Here is a 24,856-nt window from a genome sequence, read left to right on the forward strand (position 1 = left end):
AAAAATGTCTTAACTAGCAAACCACATCCTCTAGTGCATGAGAGATGCGCAAAGCAGCCTTGGAAGTGATATGATGACGTTCATGTAGGTACAGTTGGGCATCCGCCTCCAAATTGAACTCCCTTGAGAATACCTTCTGGTCCATACCATTTTCTCTTTCTTAACAATCCTTACAGCAGTCACTTACCCACTTTGAAGATGCACATACGATGGTCCAAACTAAGTACTGTGAAGATTTCACCGTAAACAACCTCTTGGACTGATGCCAATTATACTTCTTCATTTGATAACATTTCACATTAGCCACCAATTAGACCGACTGCGTCAGGAAAGATTCCACACACCCCTTTCAGCACTAGCACAAACATTTACAATGTTTGTTGCTGTTGTTTTTTTTACCGTCGCTGGAATACCACTGAAATGCATGCCTTTGTGAACTGAAAGAAGCATATTCTGGACCGATTTCAATAGACTTTGATAGGCTACTGCTCGATATTTAGTTAAATGGCTGCTGAGCTTTAACTCTTCCTATCCTTGGCAACAGGTGTTTGGGGTCGAAATGGAAGTATTCTGGTGACGTTTTGTTTTACTTCTTTAAACAGCTGGATAGTGCGTTCACTATCTGAACTAACTGTCAAAACTAAGATTTTCCGTCACATTTTTTTTATGAGAAACTGTTGAACAAAAGTTCAACTCTGATCTGGTGCAGTTGTGGGAGAGCATGATGCAAATAAGACCAATGTTACTTACACAAGTTCCACAGATGTATGAAGACAGCACAGTGTGCAATGGGAATGTTAATACAAATCTGCTATATAACCGGGGGGTTTCTATCCGGAAACCAGAAGTCGCGCCCTTGTGGTCTTCAATCTACTGGACTTTGACTGTAACGTCCAACTGTGAGGAAGTGCAAGCGATGCCAGAGTAACAGAGCACCATCATGTGGTAAAATGTGAAATTGCACCTACTGCTTTGCCAAGAACGTTTTCCTACGTATGGTGAGAGAGAGCCCTCATCACCATTGAAAACATTTAATCACTTGTTGATAGCAATAGTTACTTAATAAATGTACGTGTACTGTATGGTTATTTACCTGTAGCAACAGAGTATGAATTATATAATCTCAGATTAACTCTGGCAGCTATTATAACACTGAGGACAGAGGCTAGTAATCATCTTTACTGGCCAACAGGACCAGACACATAGTGCTTTTCCAACTTGTCAAGATCACTAATCAAAAATGGCTGCCGTATGGGAGCTGGCATCATCAGGGGCGGCTTAAAATGGAGGAAGGCGTGGGCACCCTGGGGTGGGGGGAGGGGGAAGGGATGCAGAGAGAAACTTAAGCAGCACCAAATCCTTGAGAAACAGCTGCACACCAGATGTGGCTACCATCCCGGAGGCTGTTGGGATAGGCGGAGTCCTCCCACATCGCAGCGGGATGCCACGTCCCTGGTTACCCCCCACCCACCCACCCAACCCCCAGCTGGTAATCCAGTGAGCCATCAGGACCAGCGACAGCTCTCTCTCTCTCTCTCTCTCTCTCTCTCACGTATCGGGATGTTACAGCAGCAACAGTAACAGCAACAGTCACATCCGGAACCAATTCAATCCAGCACATAAACTTGACATTCTGGACAGTAATACACTAACATTATGGCTCTTTTCTAGAAACATCCCGGACCACCACCAGGTTTTAGAATATTCTCCACAGGATTAATCCATAAGATGATCCTGGTGAAAACTGTATTGGAATCCTGATTATGGTGTATGTTGCACTGTGTGAAAATCTGTTATACTAATGCAGGTCATGTATTTTGTGATCTAACATGCAAACACTTCATGCTCACATATATCAAGCATGGATTTATTGCTTTAGGTACATGATGCTTTTAATGAAATCTTTACAGTTGGTTTGCTGTCCAGTCATCAAAATCTTTTTTTTTTCCCTCGCATACATTACACACTGTGTTCCTTTGAAAGCTCTTGTTGTAGCAGTAGTATCCGGGTTGGAACAAAGAATGCTGGGATATGGTCCATCCATATTGGTCCAAGAGGTGGTTACATTAGTTACATTTCTGATGCAGTGGACGAGTCTGCTTTGCTGAATCGATCAGTCAGTTTCATGTGCTTTTTGCAGGTGTTCCTCCTATTAGGGAGGAGCACCAGTTCTCTTAAAAAGTCTCTAAATACATCCATATACATGTGGAAAAAAAGAGGTCAATAATGTAAAATATAGAAAGCATTGTATTTCAGCAGTAAGCAAATCATCAATGGGCTCATCAAAGTTCTTCCATAATCCCGACAGCAAGGAGAGGCATCTCTATAGACTTTATAAGGGATTGTTAGCCGTGCGGTCCAGGCCTTCAGAGGGAGCCTTGCACTGAGGGGGAGGTCAGGGAAGAGCAATCCCAGTGGCAAGAGTCCAAAGTCAGGCATCAAAGCGCAATTAGCTGGCTGTCAACAGCGCACACGTCCAACCATGGTAGTAGTGGTGGTGGTGGTGGTGGTGGTGGTTGGGTTCCTTTCAAAAGGTAGCATTGTTGTGTATGATCGCGGTAGTTTGATCCTTTTTGGCGAAACCTGCTGCTTGTTTCCTGAGCCAAAGGAAATCACTCAGTTTGATTCGCCCCCATTTTTCCGCTTGGTCTCGTAGCATTGCAAATAGCAAAAAGCTGTCCATGCTTGTTTCTCCCCAATGGGTGTTCGTCTCTTGAAACATGTGCACACTGTGCAATTAAGTCCAGAATTCAATAAGAAAAAAGAGTCTTGTATGTATACTTAACAATTACTTAAGGTGATAAATTAATGCCAATGTACAATGAGTGAAAAAATCCTTCCTTAATGAGCATCTGAGTCATAAGAAATGTGTCCAAACATGGAGCGAAGTAAGAAGTTGCAAATAGCTCTCCTAAGTCTAACTCATCATTCTCTTCAACCATAAAATGTAACAAGAGCTGAAACATGTAAGCATTATTAAAACAAGTGCATGGAAACCAAACCAAACAATAATGTATGATTAACATTGATTTCTGGGCCACAGGTACTGTGTATATGTATTAAAATCCATAGAGCCAATTCTGAATTATTATTATTTCTTTCACACAAGGGAGTATCTAATACTTAACTGGAGATGTGAGATTTCAACTACAAGCCCACCTCTTGCTATCGGTAATGGACTCTCACATACTTGGGGAAAAACATTTGTCTGGACCTCATAAGTCATTCTATTTATACACCACATGTAGAAAAGACCCCAGAGAAGTCAAAAAACTGGGTTTGGAAACAAAGCTTTAAAAACAACACAAGATTAGGGACACAAGATTAGGGGGCACTGCCGTGCAACGCTCTTCTGATTTGACTGACAGCCAATTAGTCTGTGTTTGGCAAAAGAGGACTCATTAGCCCTTTGAAAATCATGTTTTGGTTCCTCAATCCTTTATTGCATATTGCATTAATATGAGAGAATATGTTGACATAGATTTGCATAGCATTCAGTCTGTTTTTTTTTCTCATGATTAGGTGGTCTCAAATGAAAAGAGGGTAAATCAAACTGTTTTCTTTTGCCTCAGATTTGGGATGGGATGCTTTGTTTTGTTTTCTTTCCCAAAACAAAAAATTGTTTGTTTGTTTGTTTGTTTGTACAAGGGAGGTGGAAAGGACTTCAATGGCAATGGCGACATTTATATGAAAAGTAAGCAAGGGGATTATACAGTAGAAATTGTCAAGGCATACATGGCAACTGTATTTCAGTTTTGTTCTTCTTTTTTTCTGCTTCTATCATGCAAAATACTTTATGGACATGGTAGTCCATCTCCCATTATGAAGAGGTGAATGCATGAACGTATGGACATATGAACAGATGATCAGAAAGCATCAGCTCCACGTCATCCATGATCCTGGTCACAAATTCTAAGGTAATATGGTGTGTGTGTGTGTGTGTGTGTGTGTGTGTGTGTGTGTGTGTGTGTGTGTTCGGGTTGAGAGGAGAGAGTAGATGTTGACAAGACAGAGCAGCATTCTTCTCTAGGGCGACATGGCCCCTTTGATGACGGGTTCCCGGTTGAGGTAGGTGGCCCAGTACACCAGGTTGAAGGTCCCAAAGAGCACGGGGAAGATGATGCGCGACATCTTGTCGATCCTGCTGACGCTGTTGTATGTCTTTTTGGGGTCTGGCTCGCGCGCCTCGGCCGCACGCATCTGGATGGTGGTGCTGTTGGAGATGGTGGAGATGGCCACGTCTTTGGTCAGGTTGGGCGTGAAGTTGACCCCGGCGGAGCACGCGTTGTTGGGCTTTTTGGACAGCATTAAGGGGTCTCGCTTCTGCAGTGGGTTGGGGGGGTTGGGCAGGAGGAGACAAAGGGTAGATCTGACTGAATATCATATTTATAAGCAGAGGAGGCCGTTTGAAAGTCACTAGAAGGCCACTTTTCTTCTCACTACTTGCGCTGTCATGCACGTACGCAAACACATGCAGACACACACACACACACACACACACACACACACACACACACACACACACACACACACACTGAAAACATACACACATGAACATGAACTCATATACTCTCTCTTTTCTCTCTCTCATACAAACACATTTCCTCACATGCACACACACACACAGACACACACACAAGCATGCACAGACACACACACACACAGACGCTGTTGCTATTTTAACCTGCCATGGATGGAGGCCATGGCATTTGGTTTTAAAGTAGAAAAAAAACACAAAAACATTTCTTTCATAAAGCCGTTGTGTAGTGTTTTTCCTGTTCTACTGTTATTTCAATGATGTTTATTACTTTCATTTCCCAACCTTACACAGACTAAACAAAGGGATTGGTGTGTGTGTGTGTGTGTGTGTGTGTGTGTGTGTGTGTGTGTGTGTGTGGATGTGTGTAGGTTTTGTCCTTTCCTTCTTTAATCCTTCAGTATCATTATCACTGCCCCATTTTTTCCTCAGAACACTTTTATTTTTCCACAGTGGTGTTCAAAACCAGTACCAGTTCCACTCCAAAAACATGCAGCAGCCGCCAGCATTCACAGCCCAGCATCACCCCACCACCTATTTACTGTAACATGGAGAAACTGGAGGTCGTATTTTTAAGCGTTTGAGAACTGCTATTTGAAAAGTATGCCAAGGTCACCAATCCATAAATTATGACACTACAGCCATGGTGATTAATACGGAGTGCTTGTCAACTGACCCACACTGTAATATTGCGAAGCGTCTGGGTGGCATTTAATCAGTGGCACGGGTTCTGTGGCGATGAGATGATACCCATGCAGTGTAATCCCAGAAGATGTGTGTAGCCGCTGTAAATTAACATGCGGCCCACAATGACAGACAATCAATCAATGCCCTGTATGTTATTACAGTGCTGCTAAAGGCCCTCACTTAAAGTAGTCTAACAAACCAAGAATGCGTGCGTGCGTGCGTGCGTGCGTGCGTGCGTGCGTGCGTGCGTGCGCACCAAAGACCTTGTGTGCTTTTAACCTTACTTGCAATTTATGTAACTGCCATACACATAGTATGTCAAATGCTTCTGTGGGACTATCGCATCCATTCCTCCTGATTTAACCTACACCAGGTGTTCTCATTTTATTAGCTACTGTGCTTCTTCCCTTTTCTCTACATTCCTCTGCAACTCTCTTACGAGTTTCTTTTCCAAAGAGACAAAACAATATCAGACCCCACAAAAACGATTTTACACACTTTTCTCAGCTCTTTGCAAACCCTCAAGCAGAGAGTCTGCTTCATGGGACCCAGATGTGTACACGTATACAACACAGGCTGTAGTTTTAACTAGTAATAGTTGGAATTCAATGTTTGAACTTAAGAGTTCCACCAAAGTACTTTCCCAGTTGAGGTCAATGAGGTTAATGAACATTAAAGAATAAATTAAAAGAATGAAAAAAGTAAACAACATAAACTAAATACTTTGAATAACAGAGCAGAATATAATAAAGCAAACCCAGGCAGCCGATATACTGCATACCATATATAGCCTGCAGTGGCCACTGAACCACACATCCATGCCTAAGTGTCCTGCTGACCTTGGGATGCTGTGCCTCCATGGCCTTCTTGCCATCCCAGGCCCAGCTCCTCTTGGTGAAGTAGTTGACTGTGGCAAACTCAATAAGCGCAGAGAAGGTGAATGCGTAGCACACGGCGATGAACCAGTCCATGGCGGTGGCGTAGGCTACCTTGGGGAGGGAGTTGCGGGCACTGATGCTGAGCGTGGTCATGGTCAGTACTGTGGTCACACCTGTAAGGTGAGTACAGGGGGAATCAGTCTGCATACTGACCCAAGTAGCAGAGTTGAAGCATGTAACACTGAACAGAGACTATTTCTAAACTAACTGAATTGTAAATGGACAACTCGCTGAATTGGACAACTCATCCTGCCAAAAGGAACACACATACACACACACATGCACGCACGCACACACGCAGGCACACACACACACACACACACACAAACACAGACATCCACATAAAGCAACATCTCTGCATTTTGTCAACAGCATCCTTTAGTAGCACAAGTTCAGCAGCGCTCCATATTTGGCATAATAATGTGATTGTCTCACCAAAGACGGTCCTTGCTGGCACTGACTCTCGGTTGAGCCAGAAGGACACTTGAGACAGGATGACCGTCATGAAACAGGGCATATAGATCTGGATGACGAAGTAGCCAATCTTTCTCTTCAAGTAGAAGTGGGCCATCATCACTGTGTACTGACCTGTGAGAGACAGAGCAGGACTGGGTCAGGAGGAGTTTTAATCAGATGGACTGCACGGCCATCCAGAGGGTTTACCCACTTCTGTGAAGTTTGAAGGGAAACTATTTTAAAATTGGGAAGTATTGTATCATGAAATAGGGTTTTTGGATAACTTCACATTAATGGTTGGACATTTTTATATTTCAGAACCATGTATGTTTTATTTATTTAATATTGGTATTGACAAATGAAATTTTTTGCTTCCATTGTTGTTGAATTACAGCTTAATTTTGACAATAAATAGTGGAATGGAAATAAACACATTGACTTGACTTAAACTTAAGAAGAAATGACAATGGCACAGGAATAATTAATTTAAAAAGCTAAGCAGCGAAACTAATCATAGATTATTTTTTTCCTCCTCACTTGACACGTGTTTGCTTCACACTCAGTAATGTGACAGTGTGTGCAGGAGGTAAATCTTCAGCGGTAAAAAAAGATGAGGGGAATGAGAGAGAGGGAGAGAGATAGAGGGAGAAAGAGTAAAAGAGGAGAGAGAGAGAGAGAGAGAAAAAACATAATATCCTGTTAACCAACTGAAGATTGCATTTGAAGCTTTTAAAAAATCCTTTCTAGCTTCCCCACTGCCGAGTCTGATAAACGACAGCAAATCCACTGATGACTGATGCTTTCTCTGGGCAAAATCCGATTTTTGTAGCTCGCTAATCCCTTGTCACAATCTGCGTCCTGTCGTCAGCAGGGCTCGCGAGCCGTCCAGTCCCTTGTCTCTCCCGTCAGGCCATACTCGCTCACCTCAAGGTAGGTAAGTACAAGCTGCTGAGGGGGGGGGGGCTCGCTCGCTTGCTAGCCCACTACTCCGAAACAACACCCCGGCCGGCCGACAAAATCTCCAGGCACCCCCGGAGTGTGATGGAGGGGGGCTGACCTGCCCAGCAGAGAAGCTCGCGATCGTTCCGAGAGGAGGGAAACTCTCCCCTCCCCGCCACCCCACCCCATCTATCCCCCCCCACCCCAAACCCAACCCCACCTCGGCCCGAGCACGAAAAAGAAGAAGGAGGGAGAAAAAAAAAGAAAAAAAAAACCCTGAGCGAGAGAGGAGCGGCGACATGTCTCGAGCGGAGAGGCTACTGCCCGGTCCACGGCACCCATGACTCAAGTCCACCGCCTCGTAGCCCTGCACTGGCAGAGACCAGGGGAAAGCGCCCTACTCCTCTACCACCGCCACCACGCCTGGACTTTTTGCCTTTGATGCATGGAGCTGGATGAGCCTCGGAAAAAAAGACTGAACATGATCATTTGGTGGATTTTACTGCAAGGATTTTGGAGTGTCTATGGGGAACTTCCTTTCATTGCCGACAACAACGCAGCCATGCTTGTCAACTGGTGAGTGTGACAACTTCCATAGGAAAGATACTGTATGGTGTGCATACAGTAGGCATTCAATTGTAGGGCAGAAAGTTGTGCTAGAAAATACAGCAAAGGAATGTTGTAGCAGGGTTGTAGCAGGGCTAGTGCAACAGAATGCAATAAAGTGCAGAGTGACAAAACAGAAATGGGGTCTAGCGAACGGTGAAGTACTTTGTTTGGAACGGAAGTGAAAATCAGGCAACGCAGACAAGATGCCAAGTGCATGCTGCATTCGTATTTATAGTAGGGTTTTGGTATATTTAGTGAATGGAAAGGATGTCATGTCATGTACATGCAACTGAGCCTGGGTTAATCTCGTCTTGATTTAGCAAAGAGGGATTGCACCTATAATTAGGCTTCTTCTTTTAGGACTGCGGGCCGTCCACTTGAGCACCAGACCCTTAGTGGTCCTGGGGCAGGTTTGGCAGCCAATGGCTTGGCCAGGTCCTTGTCATGCCACAAGACACTCTAAACCCAGTAACAGATGGCAATGTGTGCCACAGGTTGGACGCAGCTAGCAGTAGCAAAGAAGACGAGGGGGGAAAAATGCTCTTACTGAATGAGCCTGACAGCACGGAGCGTAGCTGGAGAAGGCTTAACGTATCCTGTGCTTGACTTAACGTTCTGGGTTTAGGGCCTTATCTATGATCCGAGGGAGATTGTGGGACTCATTCCTCGTTAATGGGTTGGAGGTTAAGTGACACCAGAGCGGACGGCATATACATCTCTCTGTCCGTCTCTCTCTCTCTCTCTCTCTCTTTCTCTATCTCTCTCTCTGTCTGTCTTATCTCTCATCTCGCCCTCCATCTACCACCCTTCCCCCATCCCCCCTTTTTTGATCGCTTGCGAGGCAGCGCGGTGGAGAAATCCACACTTTTAATAACCATCCCCACAGCAACCCGCGGCCGGCGACAGCATAGCAGCAGAAGCCCCAGTAACAAGCAAGCAGCATAGCAGCAGCAGCAGCAGCAGGCGGTGGTGGTGGTGGTGGTGGTGGGTGTGGTGGGTGTGGTGGTAGTGGTGGTGGTGGCGGTTGGTAGTGGGAGCGTATTAGAGGGCCCTCTCCGTGATTTACATAAGAGAATTAAGCCGATGCCTTTCGGCCCCACGTGGCCCGGGGGCTCTGGCCAATGGCGGGCCTCGGTGTCGCGGGTCCTCTTATGCAAAACACAGGAGTGGGGCCCTGATGGAAGCGTCGGCGCGGATTAACCCTAGTTTCCCAGCGGCTCAGGACAGGGATAAGTGTTGTTTGCTGTTCCTGCAGGCTCCACACCAGGACAGCTGGCAAGGCCCCGGACATGATATTTCCCTCGCACTCGAACGCCTCTCCCTGCACAAGCGCTCGAAGATTACAGCATTATGTTGGGTTACTATTGCTTGGGAATAGGGGGGGGGACAATTACATGTGTGGGTGAATGGGACTGATTAAAATGCTTTGTCACGTGCGCGTGGCATGCTTAGTTTGAGAGTTTTTTTTTAACTCATCATTCTGACAAATATTGCCTTTAAGCTAGCTTTCGGCTGGAAGGGTTTTTTTCCCCTAATTCAGTGCCACCTGGACCATCTGTTCTTCCTAATGGGGAAACATTGCACATACTGATGACAAGTTGCCATGAAGCATATTGTCAAATGTGTGGGGCTGCCCAGTCAAGTGTTTTTTGATGCAGTCCAGTACCAAATTGCAGCTGGTGTGGCTGATTCTTTTACTTCAGCTCTGTGTAGTACAACACTGGAATTGCAATTGCAATTGGAATTGTCCTGCATTTTCATAACAGCTCGCGGCAGTGTCATGGACCCCATTACTTACATACATTTACATGTATTTATTTAGCAGACGCTTTTATCCAAAGCGACTTACAAAAATGAGGAATAACATCCAAGCTACAGTGCAGTGGAGACCTTAGGTCTTAGGCAGGGATTAATACTGCATCAATCAATACTATTACTATGTGATGTGACCTGGAGTGCCACCTGGCATGGTGACTGTCTCACCTCGGCTGGTGTAGATATTCTCTGTGCCAGCGGTTTGACCGATCAGGTGGTACTGGTTAAGCCTCGAGCCGTCCTCAGCTACCACCACAGACGTAGTGGAGTCCTTGGTCCAAATGTAGACCACCTCAGAGATTGGATAAGCATCTGGAAACAAACAGAGAAAGTAGTGGGGTGCAGAAGGCAGGAGAGGGAGGAACAGGGAGAGTGGGGTAGGGACAGAAAAGGAGAGATGGAGGGATCACAGAGAGGTGACAGAAGGGGACAAAGGGAAGAGAGAGAGAGGGAGAGAGAGAGAGGGAGAGAGAGAGAGGGAGATAGGAATGTTAGCCTTTAGCATTCTCTTGTCCATGTTGCATTCTCAAAAGTTAAATATACCTGTATATAGAAGCACACTGGAATCTAAAGCACAGACTACTGTACAAAATCACAGAACAAACAATGCCTCTATTTAAAGAGAAGACATAAACAGTTACAAATCAAATCAGTCACATCACCCATTTTGGAGAACTGTTGGCAGAACTCACACAGTAGGTCAACCTACAACAATTACCTCTGTACTCTCGGACTTTTGGCTCTACTGTAGATGCCATTCAAACTTAGCTTCACTCCTGATCAGAGACATCTTCCTTTTAAAGATGCAAAGGCTTTCATGAAATAATAAAGACTTTTGCATCGATATAAATCAGACACGAAGACCAACTCCTGGTCCTTGTCCAGGGGTCCTCTCCTGGCCTCGGCCCATAAAATATTGTTTATCGTCGAATCCTTGGCAGTAGTTAACATTTTAAGTCTTTGAAGTTTTCGTTAAAGATTTAGCTGCCAAGTACCTCAGAGACTCTGCCAGTCTGGAAGAGTACTGTACAAGGCTGTCACCTTTGGAGGTAGATAACTCCATGGGTAAATATTTGTAGGAGAGTGACTTTTTAGAAGCATCTTTGTGACCCAAAAGATGAACTCAAAAGATGAAGTCTGTTGGCCTGGGTTAGCAAGCCAAAGCGAACGCATATTGGACTGGTGCTTAAAAAAATAGTTGATGGCTATATCAGTCTACAGTAGATGTGTCCCTTAAATCTAAATTAGACAAGACAGTAGCCTCTGTGCCATGGCACGGTATATCAAACAGATACATTGGAGAGAGAGAAAGAGGGAAATATATATATATATAGAGAGAGACAAACAGAGAGATAATGAGGGGAAAAGAGGGGGATAAAAAGAAAAGAAAGAAAGGGAGGATGATAGAGAGATAGAGGGAGAAAATGAAGAGATTTGGAATGACAAATAAGGAGAGAGAGAAGAGAAGGCAAGACACAGAGAGGATGATAAACAGAAAGATAGCCAGTGAGAGGGTGAGAGAGAGGGGAAATAATAAAGGGAGATACATTTATATAAAAGAGAGAGATAGATAGAGTGATGAAAAAGAAGAGAGAAAAAGAGTATGTGTGTACAAGTCAGCGGGTGATCTTTGTGCTGAGGCCGTGCGAATCTCTGGCCGAGAGCCACTAATCGCCCAGCCTGTGATTAGAGCTGACAGTCATCGTGACCTTTGACCCAGAATGCTGAGCTGAGTGTGAGCCCCCCCACCCCCCATATGACAGACGGGGCTGGGGCTCGTGGGGGAGAGGGTGGGGCAGTGGGTTGGGGACTGACCAAACCCAAATGGCCCCATGGACACACGGACAGGCAGTGGTTGGCTGTTGCCTGTAACTTTGCTCAAATGTGCCATTATGCTCTGTGGGATCAACACTGCTGCAGTTTAAAGAGTAGATGTGGGCAACTCTTCAAGCGTTATTAAACTTGTTTGGAAACTGAAACTTTTCTTAAAGGGTAGCTCTAAGAGTACGTTTTAAAGTCCGCACATCCAAATGTCTGACCTGGGAGCAGGACAAACAAACGACCAGAAAAAAAGAGAAAAAGTCCGCTTCAACCAGGGTTTTCTGCTCCCACTTGTTTTTATTTTTCGTGATGTTTCTGGTAATCACCCTTACCCGAAACATCACGAAAAATAAAAACAAGTGGGAGCAGAACACCCTGGTTGAAGCGGACTTTTTCTCTTTTTTAAAGGGTAGCTCTAACATCAGAGATCACAATGAATAAAAATAGGATAAATATGTTTTATTATTTATTTAATGTCCAGTTTGATGGTCATCATGGCTCTCCATTGTATTTTACACCTCTCAGGCTTAGAGGCTACACCTCTTAGCAAAAATAAACAATGTAAATAGGTGGATAGAGAGAGAGAGAGAGAGAGAGAGAGAGAGAGAGAGAGAGAGAGAGAGAGTGTGTGTGTGTGTGTGTTATGTGTATGTGTGTGTGTGTGTTATGTGTGTGTGTGTGTGTGTGTGTGTGTGTGTGTGTGTGTGTGTGCGCATGCTTAAATGTGTGTCTGTGCATGCATGTTCGAGTGTGTGTAGTGGGGGTGTGGGACATCCTTACACTAAAGATTTAGCTGGTGTGATTACCCAGTGGATTAGACACCACACCACTCCCCCACTGACTTGTTAAGCCCATTTTAAATAGAGAGCCCACTACATCACCATTAAGAAAACCCACTTAAACTCAGAGTTACAACTCAGAGACCCAGAAAAAATAATATCCCTCACTTGAGATGTGTCATTTGATCACTCTTACATAGTATTCTACATAGCCATGAAGCTGTTTGAGGAGATGCATGGAAAGCCAGTGTGTCAAAATGAACCATTAAAAAGTTAAACATAATTATTGATACCCATCGGATGAAAGGAAAATCCACTGATGACTCATCATTGTGTTGTTGTCTTTATATATGGCTCCAACACATTGATATTGAAGCTAGAACATATCAGGTCAGCCATTTTGGATTCTGAGGTTTCTTGAATGCACCAAACATACAACACAGACATAAAGAATAGCCGGCTTGGTACTTTCAAAAAGATGATGGGGGAACTTTTTTGCAGTCTCTTGCACTGTTGCTGTTTGGCCCCAAAGCTAGTGTGCTTCATGTTGACCTGACTGTCATCTGACAACACACAGTTGTGTATGGCTTCACCAGCTGTCCCTTTTACATAGACACTTCTGGGAATACACAGCTCTGTGACTACCTCCAGAACCTCCTAATAGCAACCCTCCGACACAAACACACACACACACACACACACACGCGCACACACACGCACGCACACACAGTGACACTCTGTTTTAAACAGAACTGTGAGGCGGGATAACGGCACAACTTTCCCGCCTCAAACAGGCCCCATGAAAGGGGCTTTAGACTAATTGGTTCCCGTAAGTCCTCTCGCCTGCACTGTGGCATAGACACACAAGCTGCTGCACTTCCTCCGCCTCCTCGCCAACTACTGTACACACAGGACCAACTCCTTTAAAGTTTTCTATTCCAACGACAGTCATTGTTGTTTATCCTGATTTCTTTAACCTCACAGTTTCTTTAACTTCTGTTGTGATTTTGACCAAACATCTTCCATAGCAAATATACATTCACAGTTAAAACTGCTTTAACATAGTAAATTGCTTGCTGGAACAAAATAAGGCATGAACTGTGATCAATGTCAATGAAAGGCAAGTGTCATTGTTGAGGAATACAAAATGTTGGCCCTTTTTGTTGTTTTATCATTATCTAAATTCATATTAACTAATAGACATTTTTAATTTTGTTAAATATAAATCCAACTGAAGAGTGTTTCAGGCTTACAACTCCTGAGCAGCCAAATTCTACTGTATAAGCAAAATGGACAAAAATACCACAGAATCCTTTGCTGTATGCCGGGAAACATGCAAGGTGCTTATGATAGTAGTTTATGACAGCTACTAAATCATCATATTCAAATAGGCTAGTAATGGTTTATACACATTACTAAATGCTACATTAAAGCATATATAAATCCTAGCATGTAACTACCAACATGTAGACTATTTTAAACTGTGGCACAGCTGAGTATTAAATACATATTTAACAACTATCAGACAGACAATACTGCTGCTTCCACTAGGCATTTCAATTATGCATTGTATGCTAATTTGGATGTTTACTCAATACAAATCTCCTAATGTATAATACAATTATTAAATAACAATTTAGGGACATAATTAGATCATGATTGAGTTATCATTCATAAATAACTTTGCTATTTTTATCAATTGTAACGAGAAGTGTTACAGCATCACAGTTCAGCTCCAATTCACACGTGAACTGTGATAAAAGTTGAACATAATAGTCTGGAATCTTTTGTGTACAGTTTTAAAGTTTTCCTTTGACAATTTATGAACTATTAGAAGCAGCACTGACATCTGTGTGTGTGTATTCATAACATGGCGTAAGCCAAAACCCTAAATTATAAATAGCTCTTTCTCTCTCTTCGCCTTTCCCCAAGGTTTTACTCCTGATGTAAGTCTGCATAATAGCCCTTGGGATGAAACATGTATGAATAACAGATTTCCTAAAAGTCCTGTATCTCTAACTCAATTTTATTATTTGTGGCTAGTGCCCTAGATTAATTCCAAGACAGCACGTAATGGCAAATCCATGAGACCATGCAACTGAAATGAGACAAGTTATCAAAATGTTTGTACGGAAAGCATACTGAAGGCATACTAACAGAAACAAAGGTCATTTATCTGATTTGCCATTTAGCACACAGTTCTTACAGTATTGAGGGAGGGTTACCATAGACATGGGATGTCCATTACCTTTGTCAGTTCTCCAAACAATCCATAACTAACACTAGGAGTATTTTTTATTTTTATTTGCCAGCTAGTCTGTGCAAGATAAAATCTCAGGGACGGCTGGGTATTTACTTATTTGCTTCAATGGGACAGAAATCATGATGAGGAAATCCCAAATGTGTCTTAGAGAGATGGATGTAAAGAAATGCCATCTATCCTCCAGGGAACACTATCTGTCGCACACCACTGAGAACACCTGCAGTTAGTGGACATTACGAGGCACAAATATGACATTCCTCAGAACAATTACACTGTTTGTCTGATAATACCATACAGCAAGAATGCTTCCCCTCTACAAATGTATCTATCTTATTATTTATTTATTTTTGTTTTATTTGCAGGCCTATACTTTTCACTACAATTATTATCGATCATTTCTTTTGTTGTTTTATTGTACTGTAATCTAGGCTTCACTGAAAATGAAATGAGGACTAGCCTCAATGAACCCCCGAGAATAAATAAAGGTTGAATGAATTAACGAATGAACGAATGAATGAATGCATGCATGAGGCAATATGAAACAATAGGGTATGACATGATAGATGATGTTTATAATGTCCCACAATCCCTTGTGAGATTGTCATCTGACATGACCCAATGAGAAGTGTCCAGCCACGTCTGCGTAAGCATGGTCAGACCCTTCCTTCACAATCGGCTAAAACCCCAGCTAAGCCAACCAGTGGGCTTATATCATCATAACATGCCGGCGAGCATCATAAATGACATAATAGCACGGCCGTGGTCTTCTGTGATGTAACTGGACCACGGCACTTTCTAGGAACCTCTTCACAGTTTGTAAGGGTGCGGTGCCAGTGCGGGGGGAGTCCAGTCTGGAGAGGTCAGTTTGGGTCCAGCAGAGCGCACGCTGTCCTGAGAGCACCATGGACCTCTCAGGAGGGGAGGAGGGGAAATCCTGTGATATCGTCATTCGCCATGGCGGACAGCTCAACTTGGACCAGATCCAGCCAGTCAATTCATTCAATACATCAGTCACATTTTGTACCACTTTGCTGAGTGGAGAGCATTTTCTACTAACCGCAAGCTCCTGGCAATGTGCCATGCCCAAATCGAGATATTTGATGAGGACAAGCATTAAGAAAATCCAATTGATGTATTGATTATTTTTTGCAAACTGCAGGAAACATAGTTTGCTGAACTTAAAATAGTTCAAAGCTCTGGGAAGAGTATGAATGAGCTTTGCAAATTTGTTCTCTGTTGCCCTTTTACCCCATATGCATAATGCAGAACAGCACCAAGACTATAAGACCACTCTCGCTAAATCAAATATAGCAAACTGTAGGTCAGTGACCTAATCTAATGACTCATATGGGCCTGAATTTGCCATGTGTCACTGACTAAATGAAATACTAATCTGCCTCTTTGTTTTCTTATAGCGTTTCTCCAGAGGAATGGCCTCCAGCTTACTATACCTCTTTTACACTGCCTACTCAGTGTCTTTGTCCTAAAGAAAATACAGCGCCTTCTATTCTAGATCGTTAAGCCTTTGTTTGTCCATTCGAATCCATTAAGAATAGGTTATACATATTGCCAAGTCTGTATTTATAGCGTTAGGGTACCGTAGGTGAACGCTATCCAATGCAGCGTCTTAAAATAAAGCCAGCGATCAGTGTTGTCCTCAAGTCTCACCACAGCCACAACCTGTGGGCTCACAATCCTCTTACTCTTGTCCCAGAGTTACCCCAAAGGAAGGCCACAGAGCAGGGATTTCTAGTGTAGCTGGTGCAAAGCAGGTATAGAGACACAGGTGTAGAGCAGGTATACAAAGACAGGTGTAGAGCAGGTACACATATAGGTGCAACACTATACACCTCTGATTGTTAAAACATTGTTGACTGCCAATAATACTGTCGTAATGCCTTTGCTGTTATTATCATGTATTCTGTAGCTGTTCAGGTATAAGCTGGGTTTGAACTGAAATGACCTCTCTCGAGTGACATTAATCAATTGCTGTCATGAGTTTTAAGATGACTGACAGTGAATAAATATTGGATGATAATGTTTAAATGAAAATAGGAAATATGAATATTTTAAATGTATGTCAGATGTAATACTCCTCCAGAAAGCATTAGGAGTTGTATGAATCATTATGTGGTGTCTGAATGTGATCATCATTTCTAATTATGTTATGATGTTTCAGACACTAGATAGGGCCTTTGGAGAGCTGAAAGATAATAACTAATTACTATGCCCAATGAAAAAGAGAACAATTTCTGTGAGTGCACCAGGCATTTTCCATTCATCACAAACACTATGAAAATGAATTATTCACATGGCCCAATGCATGACCCTTCTGCAAAACATTATCCTCGGAAAAGATTTGATGCTGGGGATTGTTCAGGAAATGCAGACAGAGTAGGATGCCTGTTTGGCTACAACAACAGCAACAAATACAAACTTGCTGAGGAACTCACAGCTTCCAAATTTCAGGGGGCAGGCATGGGCGTCCATAGGGAAGTCCTCCAACTGCATGGGGCACTCGGCCGATATGGTTAACCTGCAAACACAATGATGAGAAAGAGAAATATCGAATAGCCGTGTAACAGGAGAGACAGAATGAGAGATATAGAATAGTCATGTTTCCCAGTGTTTGTGTATGTTCCTATTCTAAAAGAGTTGGATGGAGAGAGAGAAAGAAAGAAAGAAAGAAAGACAGAAAAAAAGAAAGACAGAAGAGAGATGTTGAGCAATGTGTCCTCAGCTGTTCTCTAAACAAAAGATGTAACACTGCCATCTTCTGGACATTCCCTGAGTGTATTTTTATTCCTCTGGACTGCTCATGGGATAGATTTCTGAACCAACAGCAGCAGCCGGGACTAACAGTACTGTATGCCTCCTCACTGAAGACCCATTTCAGAGAGGACATTAGTTCCCTTCAAACAACTCACAGTGAGAGAACAACACCCTGTCAGGAGATTTCTAGAGCACCCCCAATTAAAAATGACCTAATTGGATAAAAAAAGGAAAAAACATTTTGTAGTCATTGTTCATCATAGCGGAAGAATAACGATGCACAGCACACATGCACACACACACACACACACACACACACACACACACACACACACACACACACACACACACACACACACACACACACACACACACACAAACACACACACACACAGAAACAGAAACACACACACACACACACACACACACATACACACACACACACACACACACACACACAGAAACACACACACACACACACACACACACACACACACACACACACACACACACACACAAAACACACACACACAGAAACAGAAACACAGAAACACACACACACACACACACACACACACACACACACACAATAGACTACAGAGCAGAGTCTTGAATGCATTTGGGGATTAAGGCAATATGAGGTTTTATCGGCCTGACATTTGAGAGATTTGGGAACAGTGCCTTCCTGTGGCAAAACACCAACACAACAATGCTGATTGAGTGGACTGAGAAAATGTCCTTTCAGCAAGACTGAGTGGAAAAAAAGCTGTGTGTGGTTGGTGGGGAGGGTGTGGGGTATGGGGGGGGTGGGCTCTATGGTGGAGGGGGGTCTTGGCATGGCACGAGAGGAAAAACAACACATCTTTTTCATCTCGCTCGCTCTCGTGGTGGACAAAAGAGCCGGCGTTGTTCTCTCCCCTGTGTTCGCTGGCGGTGCCGCGCGCGCCTGCTGGAGTAGCCCCACTCTGCGCCTAATCTCACGGAGTGGCTAGACGTGACGCGCTCCTCACCATCTCATCTGCGTGATGCATGCTCTCTCTCTCTCTCTCTCTCTCTCTCTCCCCTCTCTCTCTCTGTCTCTTTCTCTCTCTTTCTCCCTCTCTCTCTCTCTGTCTCTTTCTCTCTCCCTCTCTCTCTCTCTTTCTCTCTCCCTCTCTCTCTCTCTCTCTCTCTGTCTCTCTGTCTCTCTCCCTCTCTCTGTCTCTCTCTCTCTCTCTCTCTGTCTCTCTCCCTCTCTCCCTCTCTCTCTCTCTCTCTCTCTCTTTCTCTCACTCGCTCCCGCACATTTTGCCCCGCTCAGTTAATTATTCCCTCTGCTGTGATTTCCGCCTTGAGACCAGCACAGAGCATCCGCCGCTCAGCTCCCAGGCAGTTGGGTGAGGATGAGATGAGACAAGGCAGGATCTTTGTGCGTGGCTCCTGAAAGATGGTGCATGTTATCATCTCCTGGTCCATGGCCAGCTGGCCAGCACAGCCCGCCGCCCTCGGCAGTTGAGACGGGATGAGATGAGACAAGACGGATCTTTATTGCCCGTGGCTCCTGAAAGATGGTGCATGTTATCATCTCCTGGTCCCGTAAATGGAAACACACTGGAGGTGTTCAAAGCAGCACCTGATTACATGCAGCGTCCATCCCAGTGTTTTATTGTGAATTGTGTGTGTGTGTGCGTGTGTGTAATGTATGTGAGTGTGTGTGTGTGTGTGTGTTTGTGTGTGTGTGTGTATATTGTGTATTGTGTGTGTGTGTGGACCGGGGGTGGTGGAGGAGGGGTTGGCTGGGGGAAGTCAGGACGTCCAGTTCCGTATCCATCCCCTCTCCGTTTCTCATTAGCGTGGCAATTCTGCAGATGATTAAGAGCTGGAGACGTGGCCAGGCAGGTTATTTGTAATTGGTTTGCTGCCACTGTCAATCCGATCTCCATATGAGCTATCGACCGCGCTCGGGCCTCAGGTTCAACTGCATCCCTAAGCAATACGGCTCCGCCGGCCGCACACATTGCTCACGCACAGACGCCCGCTCCGAATCAGCAAACCTTCGATCAGGTCAGCCTCTCTGACCAGCTGAGGGGACACACTCTGCTTTGATATAGCTACACCAACGCTACAACACAACACGCACATCTACGACACTGCTCAGGCTGACAGTTTTTTTTTTCTTCCTCTTTTTCTTCTACGCTGCGAATCATAAATTGTGTCAGCTCTAGCTTGACATAACACTTGAGACAAGACCTCATGATAGTCTGTCAAAAGTGTCAGGTCCTAAGTCATGCATACAACAACCTTGTGGAGGCTGCGCCCTAAAACATTTGATACAGTGTGCGTTGAATGCTCCATGCACTTCAATTTGGTCTCAAACTGCTGATGGTACATAGATACTATGATATGCACCATGGAGTTTATGAAAAATGAATGTTTTTCAGCATCAAGGCCTTGTATCTTTTGCCTAGACGCTGGTAGAAAACACCTCATAGAAAATGAAGTAAAAGTACATTTCCATACCACTGAAATATGATTTTTAAAGCAATATGACGTTAACCATATTACATTTTAGGAGAGGCTGTGGACAAGGCAGTGATCATTATTTTTTTCTGAGTTCAATCTACCTGGCAAGCCGCTAGTTTGCTGAACATACACCTGCAATATTTATCATGTTGCCTGTGAAGCATAAAAAGCAAACTTCAGCCTCAGCCATAGTGTATTGCATACGACAAAGGTAAAGGATGACAACCCTCAGCAATTAGCTCTGCAATAAGCCACACATGGGCTGTGTGTTCATGTGTGTGTGTGTGCGTGTGTGTGTGTGTGTGTGTATGTGTGTGTGTGTGTGTGTGTGTGTGTGTGTGTGTGTGTGTGTGTGTGTGTGTCAGTGTGTTGAGGAGCAGACACGCGGTCTCACCTCATGGTGTACAGCAGTGTTCCATCATCCTGCAGTCGCAGGAGCTTGTTGGGGGTGGTCATGTTGTGAGCGATGGACTTTTTCCCGTTGAGGAAGAAAGTGTCAGGCGTCCAGATGTTGCTGGCCAGCAGGTTGTTGAGAGGGAGCCTCTCCATGGGTCCTTTGAAGCTAAGCCGCTCGTCCTTCCAGCTCTGCCGGAAAAACACGTCGATCGTGTACTCCTGAGCGTTAGAAAAGACAGCGGTGTAAGAGAAAGTGGTTTGCCAACACTAATGACACATTATGAGGCTGATTATTCACCCAGCTCAGCCTTTTAGCCAGTTTAGATAATAGGTTTTAGCTCAAATATCAGGATATATTGGTTCCATCAACATCACACATTTCCACTAGAAATGTAAATGAGGACATATCTTTTAAAAATAAATAAGTATTACTGTATATAAATACATAATAGACACCCAAGACTGCTATAGAGACTGTTTATACACCCATCACAGTTGGACTCAGCCCACATCTCTTTATGCTTGGCTGTTTTAATATTGAACAATATAATGTAATGCCAGCAAAGAAGGAAAACATCAATTATTTATCTCCAGCAACTTACCATTTCAGTATCTGAGACTGGGCCGAAGCTTGTAACAAATATATCGGTTTTTATTTCTGTAACCTTCTCTGTGGATGGGAGAAAATGGGTGTTAGAGGGAAGAAAGAAAGAATGACAGACAGAAAGAAGGAAAGAAAGAAAGAAAGAAAGAAAGACAGGAGGAAAGAAAGACAGATGGAAAAAAAGAAAGAAAGAAAGAAAGAAAGAAAGAAAGAAATAGAAGCATGCCATGTGAATAGCACTGGTTTGGATGTTGCCTCATGTCTCTGCCCTATTAATTTCCTCTTCACATTGTGCTTTTTAGTGTTATTTCATTTGTGTTTGGCCTTATTTTCCCCTACTAGGATTTTATTTTCCAAACTAAAATTAGCCAAAACACCCCCAAGGCCGAGTGGAAAAGAGTGATGTAGCATGCACTCCCATCCCTTTACTGTCTCTCCTCTGTACAGTGGGCTCTCTCTGATCGTGTCAAGATATTGGTCCTTTAAGCATATGCAGAAAGTGGACTTCCTACCGCGTTGAAAAGAGCATTGTATTGGCTCTCAAGGTTACTGCAGGAGGAAGTGATCTTTAAGAAGAAGACTGTGATATATGGTGGGTTGGCATTGGGAGCCATTTTCACTTTGAGCTTGATCTATTACTGTGATTGCGTGGCTCTAAAAGGGGGGAGGCTCAGCCAGCTACACTCTAATTCTGCATCTCCAAACGGGTGCAGCTGGATAGTAACAGCACTAACTCCATGTGATTTGGGATCATTTTCCCCAGGTGTGTGGCACATGTGGAGATGGCGCCATATGGTGTACCACACACACACACACACACACACACAAACAGAAAAACACACACACATATCCACATGCATAAACACACACACTTAGATATGCCCCACACACCATCCCCACATAACTACCCATACACACTTGCAGGCAGACAAAACAAACTCAAACAATAACTCTCAATAATTATCACACAACTCTCTCTTACACAACTATGTCTCTCTCCCTCTCTCTCTCTCTGTCTCTCTCACACACACACCACACTACATCACATCAAGCAAGTGATTTATTGACCCATTTCCCCGTTTGAGCTAACACAAGCACAGTTACATGTATGATTAAGAACTCTCCACACCAAAGCCACTAGCTGATAAATATGCTGATGTATTTGCTTACCTCCCAGACCTGGACGTAGCCTGTTGTCATAGCCATCCAGTAGTCCATCTAATATTCGTGTAAATATTGTTATGTTGTCATTTGCCTCAGCTTCTTTCAGGGGCTCTTCTGTAGTATCAGAAAAACTACAAAACGCATTTGCTGTTACATTTAAACAGACCGATGAAATACACGGAAGACATTCGATGTTTAATTATTTGATAATAGCCTACTGTCTATGGTAGAGCTAGTAGAAACACTTGACCCTAACCTGAAATGAAAGACTTAGAGCTTCTAAAAGTTTTTTAAGGCAATGTTCTCTGTAGGCTATCAGGTGTTCAGATGTAGATGAAACATCAATACATTGTGATAAAACGTAAGAATGGAGCATATGGGAAGCGTTGAGAGAGAAAAGTTTGATTTACCTAGTCTGGCAGGTGACGAACAGCAGCAGCATAGACGCCAGGATGCGGCTCGGTGTGAGGACGCAGCCCATCCCCTTATCTTGCCCTGAAACAGGGAAACGAGAAATGTGCTAGATGTTACAGACACATAAAACAGCCTTGACTTTGCTGTGCTATTATTTCGAGCGTCATCAAAGCTTACAGTTATCAACGTGGGAGGGTACGAGGGTCCACAACATCTAGATTTTTCTGTAATTTCTCATACGTTAATTCCACGATACAAAGCATTTCAGTCTGTGCACAATTAAGTCTGGAGTGTTGGCTGCTACGATCCTTAACATAAGTCCGTTAAGATATCCTCAATCCTCTCACCACCTTCGTAGGTCCATCTTGGCTTCTCCCGATGAGACCAAAAATTATACCTCGAAGCGACCACCCCATTTAACATGTTAACAGTTGCGCACTCAACAACCCGGTAAATGCGTGCCTCCCTTTCCGCTCGGTACCAATACAAGTGTCCTTGACTAAATTTCTTTCAATTCCGCCTTTGAGCCTATTATTGCAGTAGAAAGCCTCCCGATTGCTGCAAGTGTTTGCAGCATTACTATGCTCCACTGCGTATGACTTCACATAGGCAGACTATGTCTAGGACAATGTCTTTTTTTGTAGCTTTCGTGAAAACCTACTGACAGAGCCAGCGGTGGCGAGCACTTCATTCACTGATTTATACATACCTTTAATCTATAAAGCAGAATGCATACCTGAGTGGGTTCGTGCCATTGCTACCGGCTCGAGTGGCATGCCATTGAGGAGGGGTTCAAAATCCGCAACACAGAGAGTATAGGTAGGTCGCCGCCACTGGGAGATTGTCCGCTCTGATTTCACCTCTGGTTGTAGGACTCTTGTTTTGTTCGTTCCTGTTCAATCGAGAAATGACTGCGAACTCACAGCGGGTGATGCGTGCCTCAGTCCTGCTACGCATTCTCCAAAGCCTGGGACGAGTATAAACTCAGCATTCACGGGAGAGACAATACTGTCTAGCATACCCTTGATTGGAAGTTGGTTGTCCAGTGCTGTCACAGCGGACAGCCCGCCCTTTCCACGGGAGAGACTTTTCCCCTTTTCACCCCCGGCGCAACTCTCATTATGCGCTACACCTATTTTTTATTTTATTTTATTCCGTCCAGTGATTCTATTAACTATAATAGTGTTCGTTCCACAAAACAAAACCCTGGAGCTTCCAGAGCTGATTAAGTCGCTCTTGTTATCCCACCGCCCAACTCTTACTATTCATTATGCTGTGGCGAGTAATATGTTTCAACGCGTGGGACGTCACAACGCCTCGTAAGCCATTATTAAGTCCTTAGGGAGGCATTTTCCGAGTTGAAGGGCAGGGCGGTCCGTCCAATTCAAGGGGAAAGAATGCTTATATCCTCAGGATCCGATAAAATAGTAGCAAAACGCCTACATCTTCAACCCGACGTCATTTTTGCTTACTTTGCGTTTTCCTACTTTGGGAATTCGTCAGCTTTACTCCATAGGCATAGTCTGTGAGGGGAAAAAGAGATTCAGCTGAAAGAAGGTTACTCTCGAACCTATACTCTATTGAGGTAACCTATACTCTATTGAGGTTAGCCTATATCTAACGGTATAACATTAGAAGTTACTTGAAAGAGCATACATTATCACTGAATCTGCTACCTATGGTTGGTGTAATGAACAGATGTTAGATTTAAGCTCAGGTTCAGAGTTTGGAGTTGTCAATGAACCGTGCCCTATACAGTAGACTAAATATTAAGAAACAAAGAAGAACAAATTAAGAAGCGCCAGGGTTTTTATTGTGTCGTATAAGGAGAGAGAACGGTAAAGGGGAGGGACTGTGTCATGATGGAAAAGGGGGGAGAGGAGAGGAATAGAAAGATTGAGGGTGAGGAATATGGAAAAGAAGTTTTTAAGACCGCCGTAAGAGGGACCTCTAATCCAACATTTCATGTTAAATCGATATGTTCAATAACACGCACAAATCGAAGAAGTACTAAACCCAGCAGACTGTATTCAATTATGTCATGTCGTGCCTATATTCATAGGAAACGTATCAAGTTACACACTGATGCAGCAAATGTTACAGTAGGCTATTATAATCATATAGCCTATTCTGTCTGAGAAGTCCAATAAAATTACATGC

General features: G+C 43.8%; 3 protein-coding genes across 6 annotated transcripts in view; 1 reads left to right on the top strand and 2 right to left on the bottom strand.

Moving 5' to 3' along the window:
* The window catches only part of LOC125288407 (gamma-aminobutyric acid receptor subunit gamma-3-like), a 47,870-nt gene extending 47,822 nt beyond the window's left edge, over positions 1-48 (bottom strand). For both annotated transcript variants that reach the window (XM_048234750.1, XM_048234749.1), the window contains exon 1: positions 1-48. This exon is cut by the window's left edge and continues 291 nt beyond it. The gene's annotated coding sequence lies outside the window, so the exon portion shown is untranslated.
* A 1,805-nt stretch (positions 49-1,853) lies between these two features.
* LOC125288406 (gamma-aminobutyric acid receptor subunit alpha-5-like) lies at positions 1,854-24,216 on the bottom strand. 2 transcript variants are annotated; one of them, XM_048234747.1, is made up of 10 exons: positions 23,433-24,216; positions 22,693-22,777; positions 22,289-22,413; positions 21,117-21,184; positions 20,513-20,733; positions 17,298-17,380; positions 10,150-10,293; positions 6,598-6,750; positions 6,064-6,275; positions 1,854-4,323 (listed from the first exon to the last, which is right to left on the bottom strand). In XM_048234747.1, exons 1-10 carry the CDS (start codon positions 23,470-23,472, stop codon positions 4,027-4,029), a joined length of 1,428 nt encoding a protein of 475 aa, XP_048090704.1. In that variant the 5' UTR covers positions 23,473-24,216; the 3' UTR covers positions 1,854-4,026. The 2 variants fall into 2 exon arrangements, with proteins under 2 accessions (XP_048090704.1, XP_048090705.1); XM_048234748.1 differs by lacking the exon at positions 23,433-24,216 and adding an exon at positions 22,874-23,218.
* Positions 7,845-24,856, top strand: part of LOC125288404 (gamma-aminobutyric acid receptor subunit beta-3) — a 38,904-nt gene continuing 21,892 nt past the window's right edge. For both annotated transcript variants that reach the window (XM_048234743.1, XM_048234744.1), the window contains exon 1: positions 7,845-8,133. In XM_048234743.1, the coding sequence (XP_048090700.1) occupies positions 8,003-8,133 (131 nt within the window). In that variant the 5' untranslated portion in view covers positions 7,845-8,002. The remainder of the gene's footprint in view (positions 8,134-24,856) is intronic.

The sequence above is a fragment of the Alosa alosa genome, chromosome 23, assembly GCF_017589495.1.
Source record: "Alosa alosa isolate M-15738 ecotype Scorff River chromosome 23, AALO_Geno_1.1, whole genome shotgun sequence".
NCBI lineage: Eukaryota > Metazoa > Chordata > Actinopteri > Clupeiformes > Clupeidae > Alosa > Alosa alosa.

Excerpts from the sequence above, each read along its gene's own strand:
- LOC125288406 (XM_048234747.1), bottom strand. The coding sequence starts at position 23,472 with ATGCCACTCGAGCCGGTAGCAATGGCACGAACCCACTCAG. Across the intron at positions 20,734-21,116 it reads CAGTCTCAGATACTGAAATG|GAGTACACGATCGACGTGTT; the intron begins GTAAGTTGCTGG and ends TCTAACGCTCAG. Across the intron at positions 6,276-6,597 it reads GCCAGCAAGGACCGTCTTTG|GTGTGACCACAGTACTGACC; the intron begins GTGAGACAATCA and ends CTCACCTTACAG.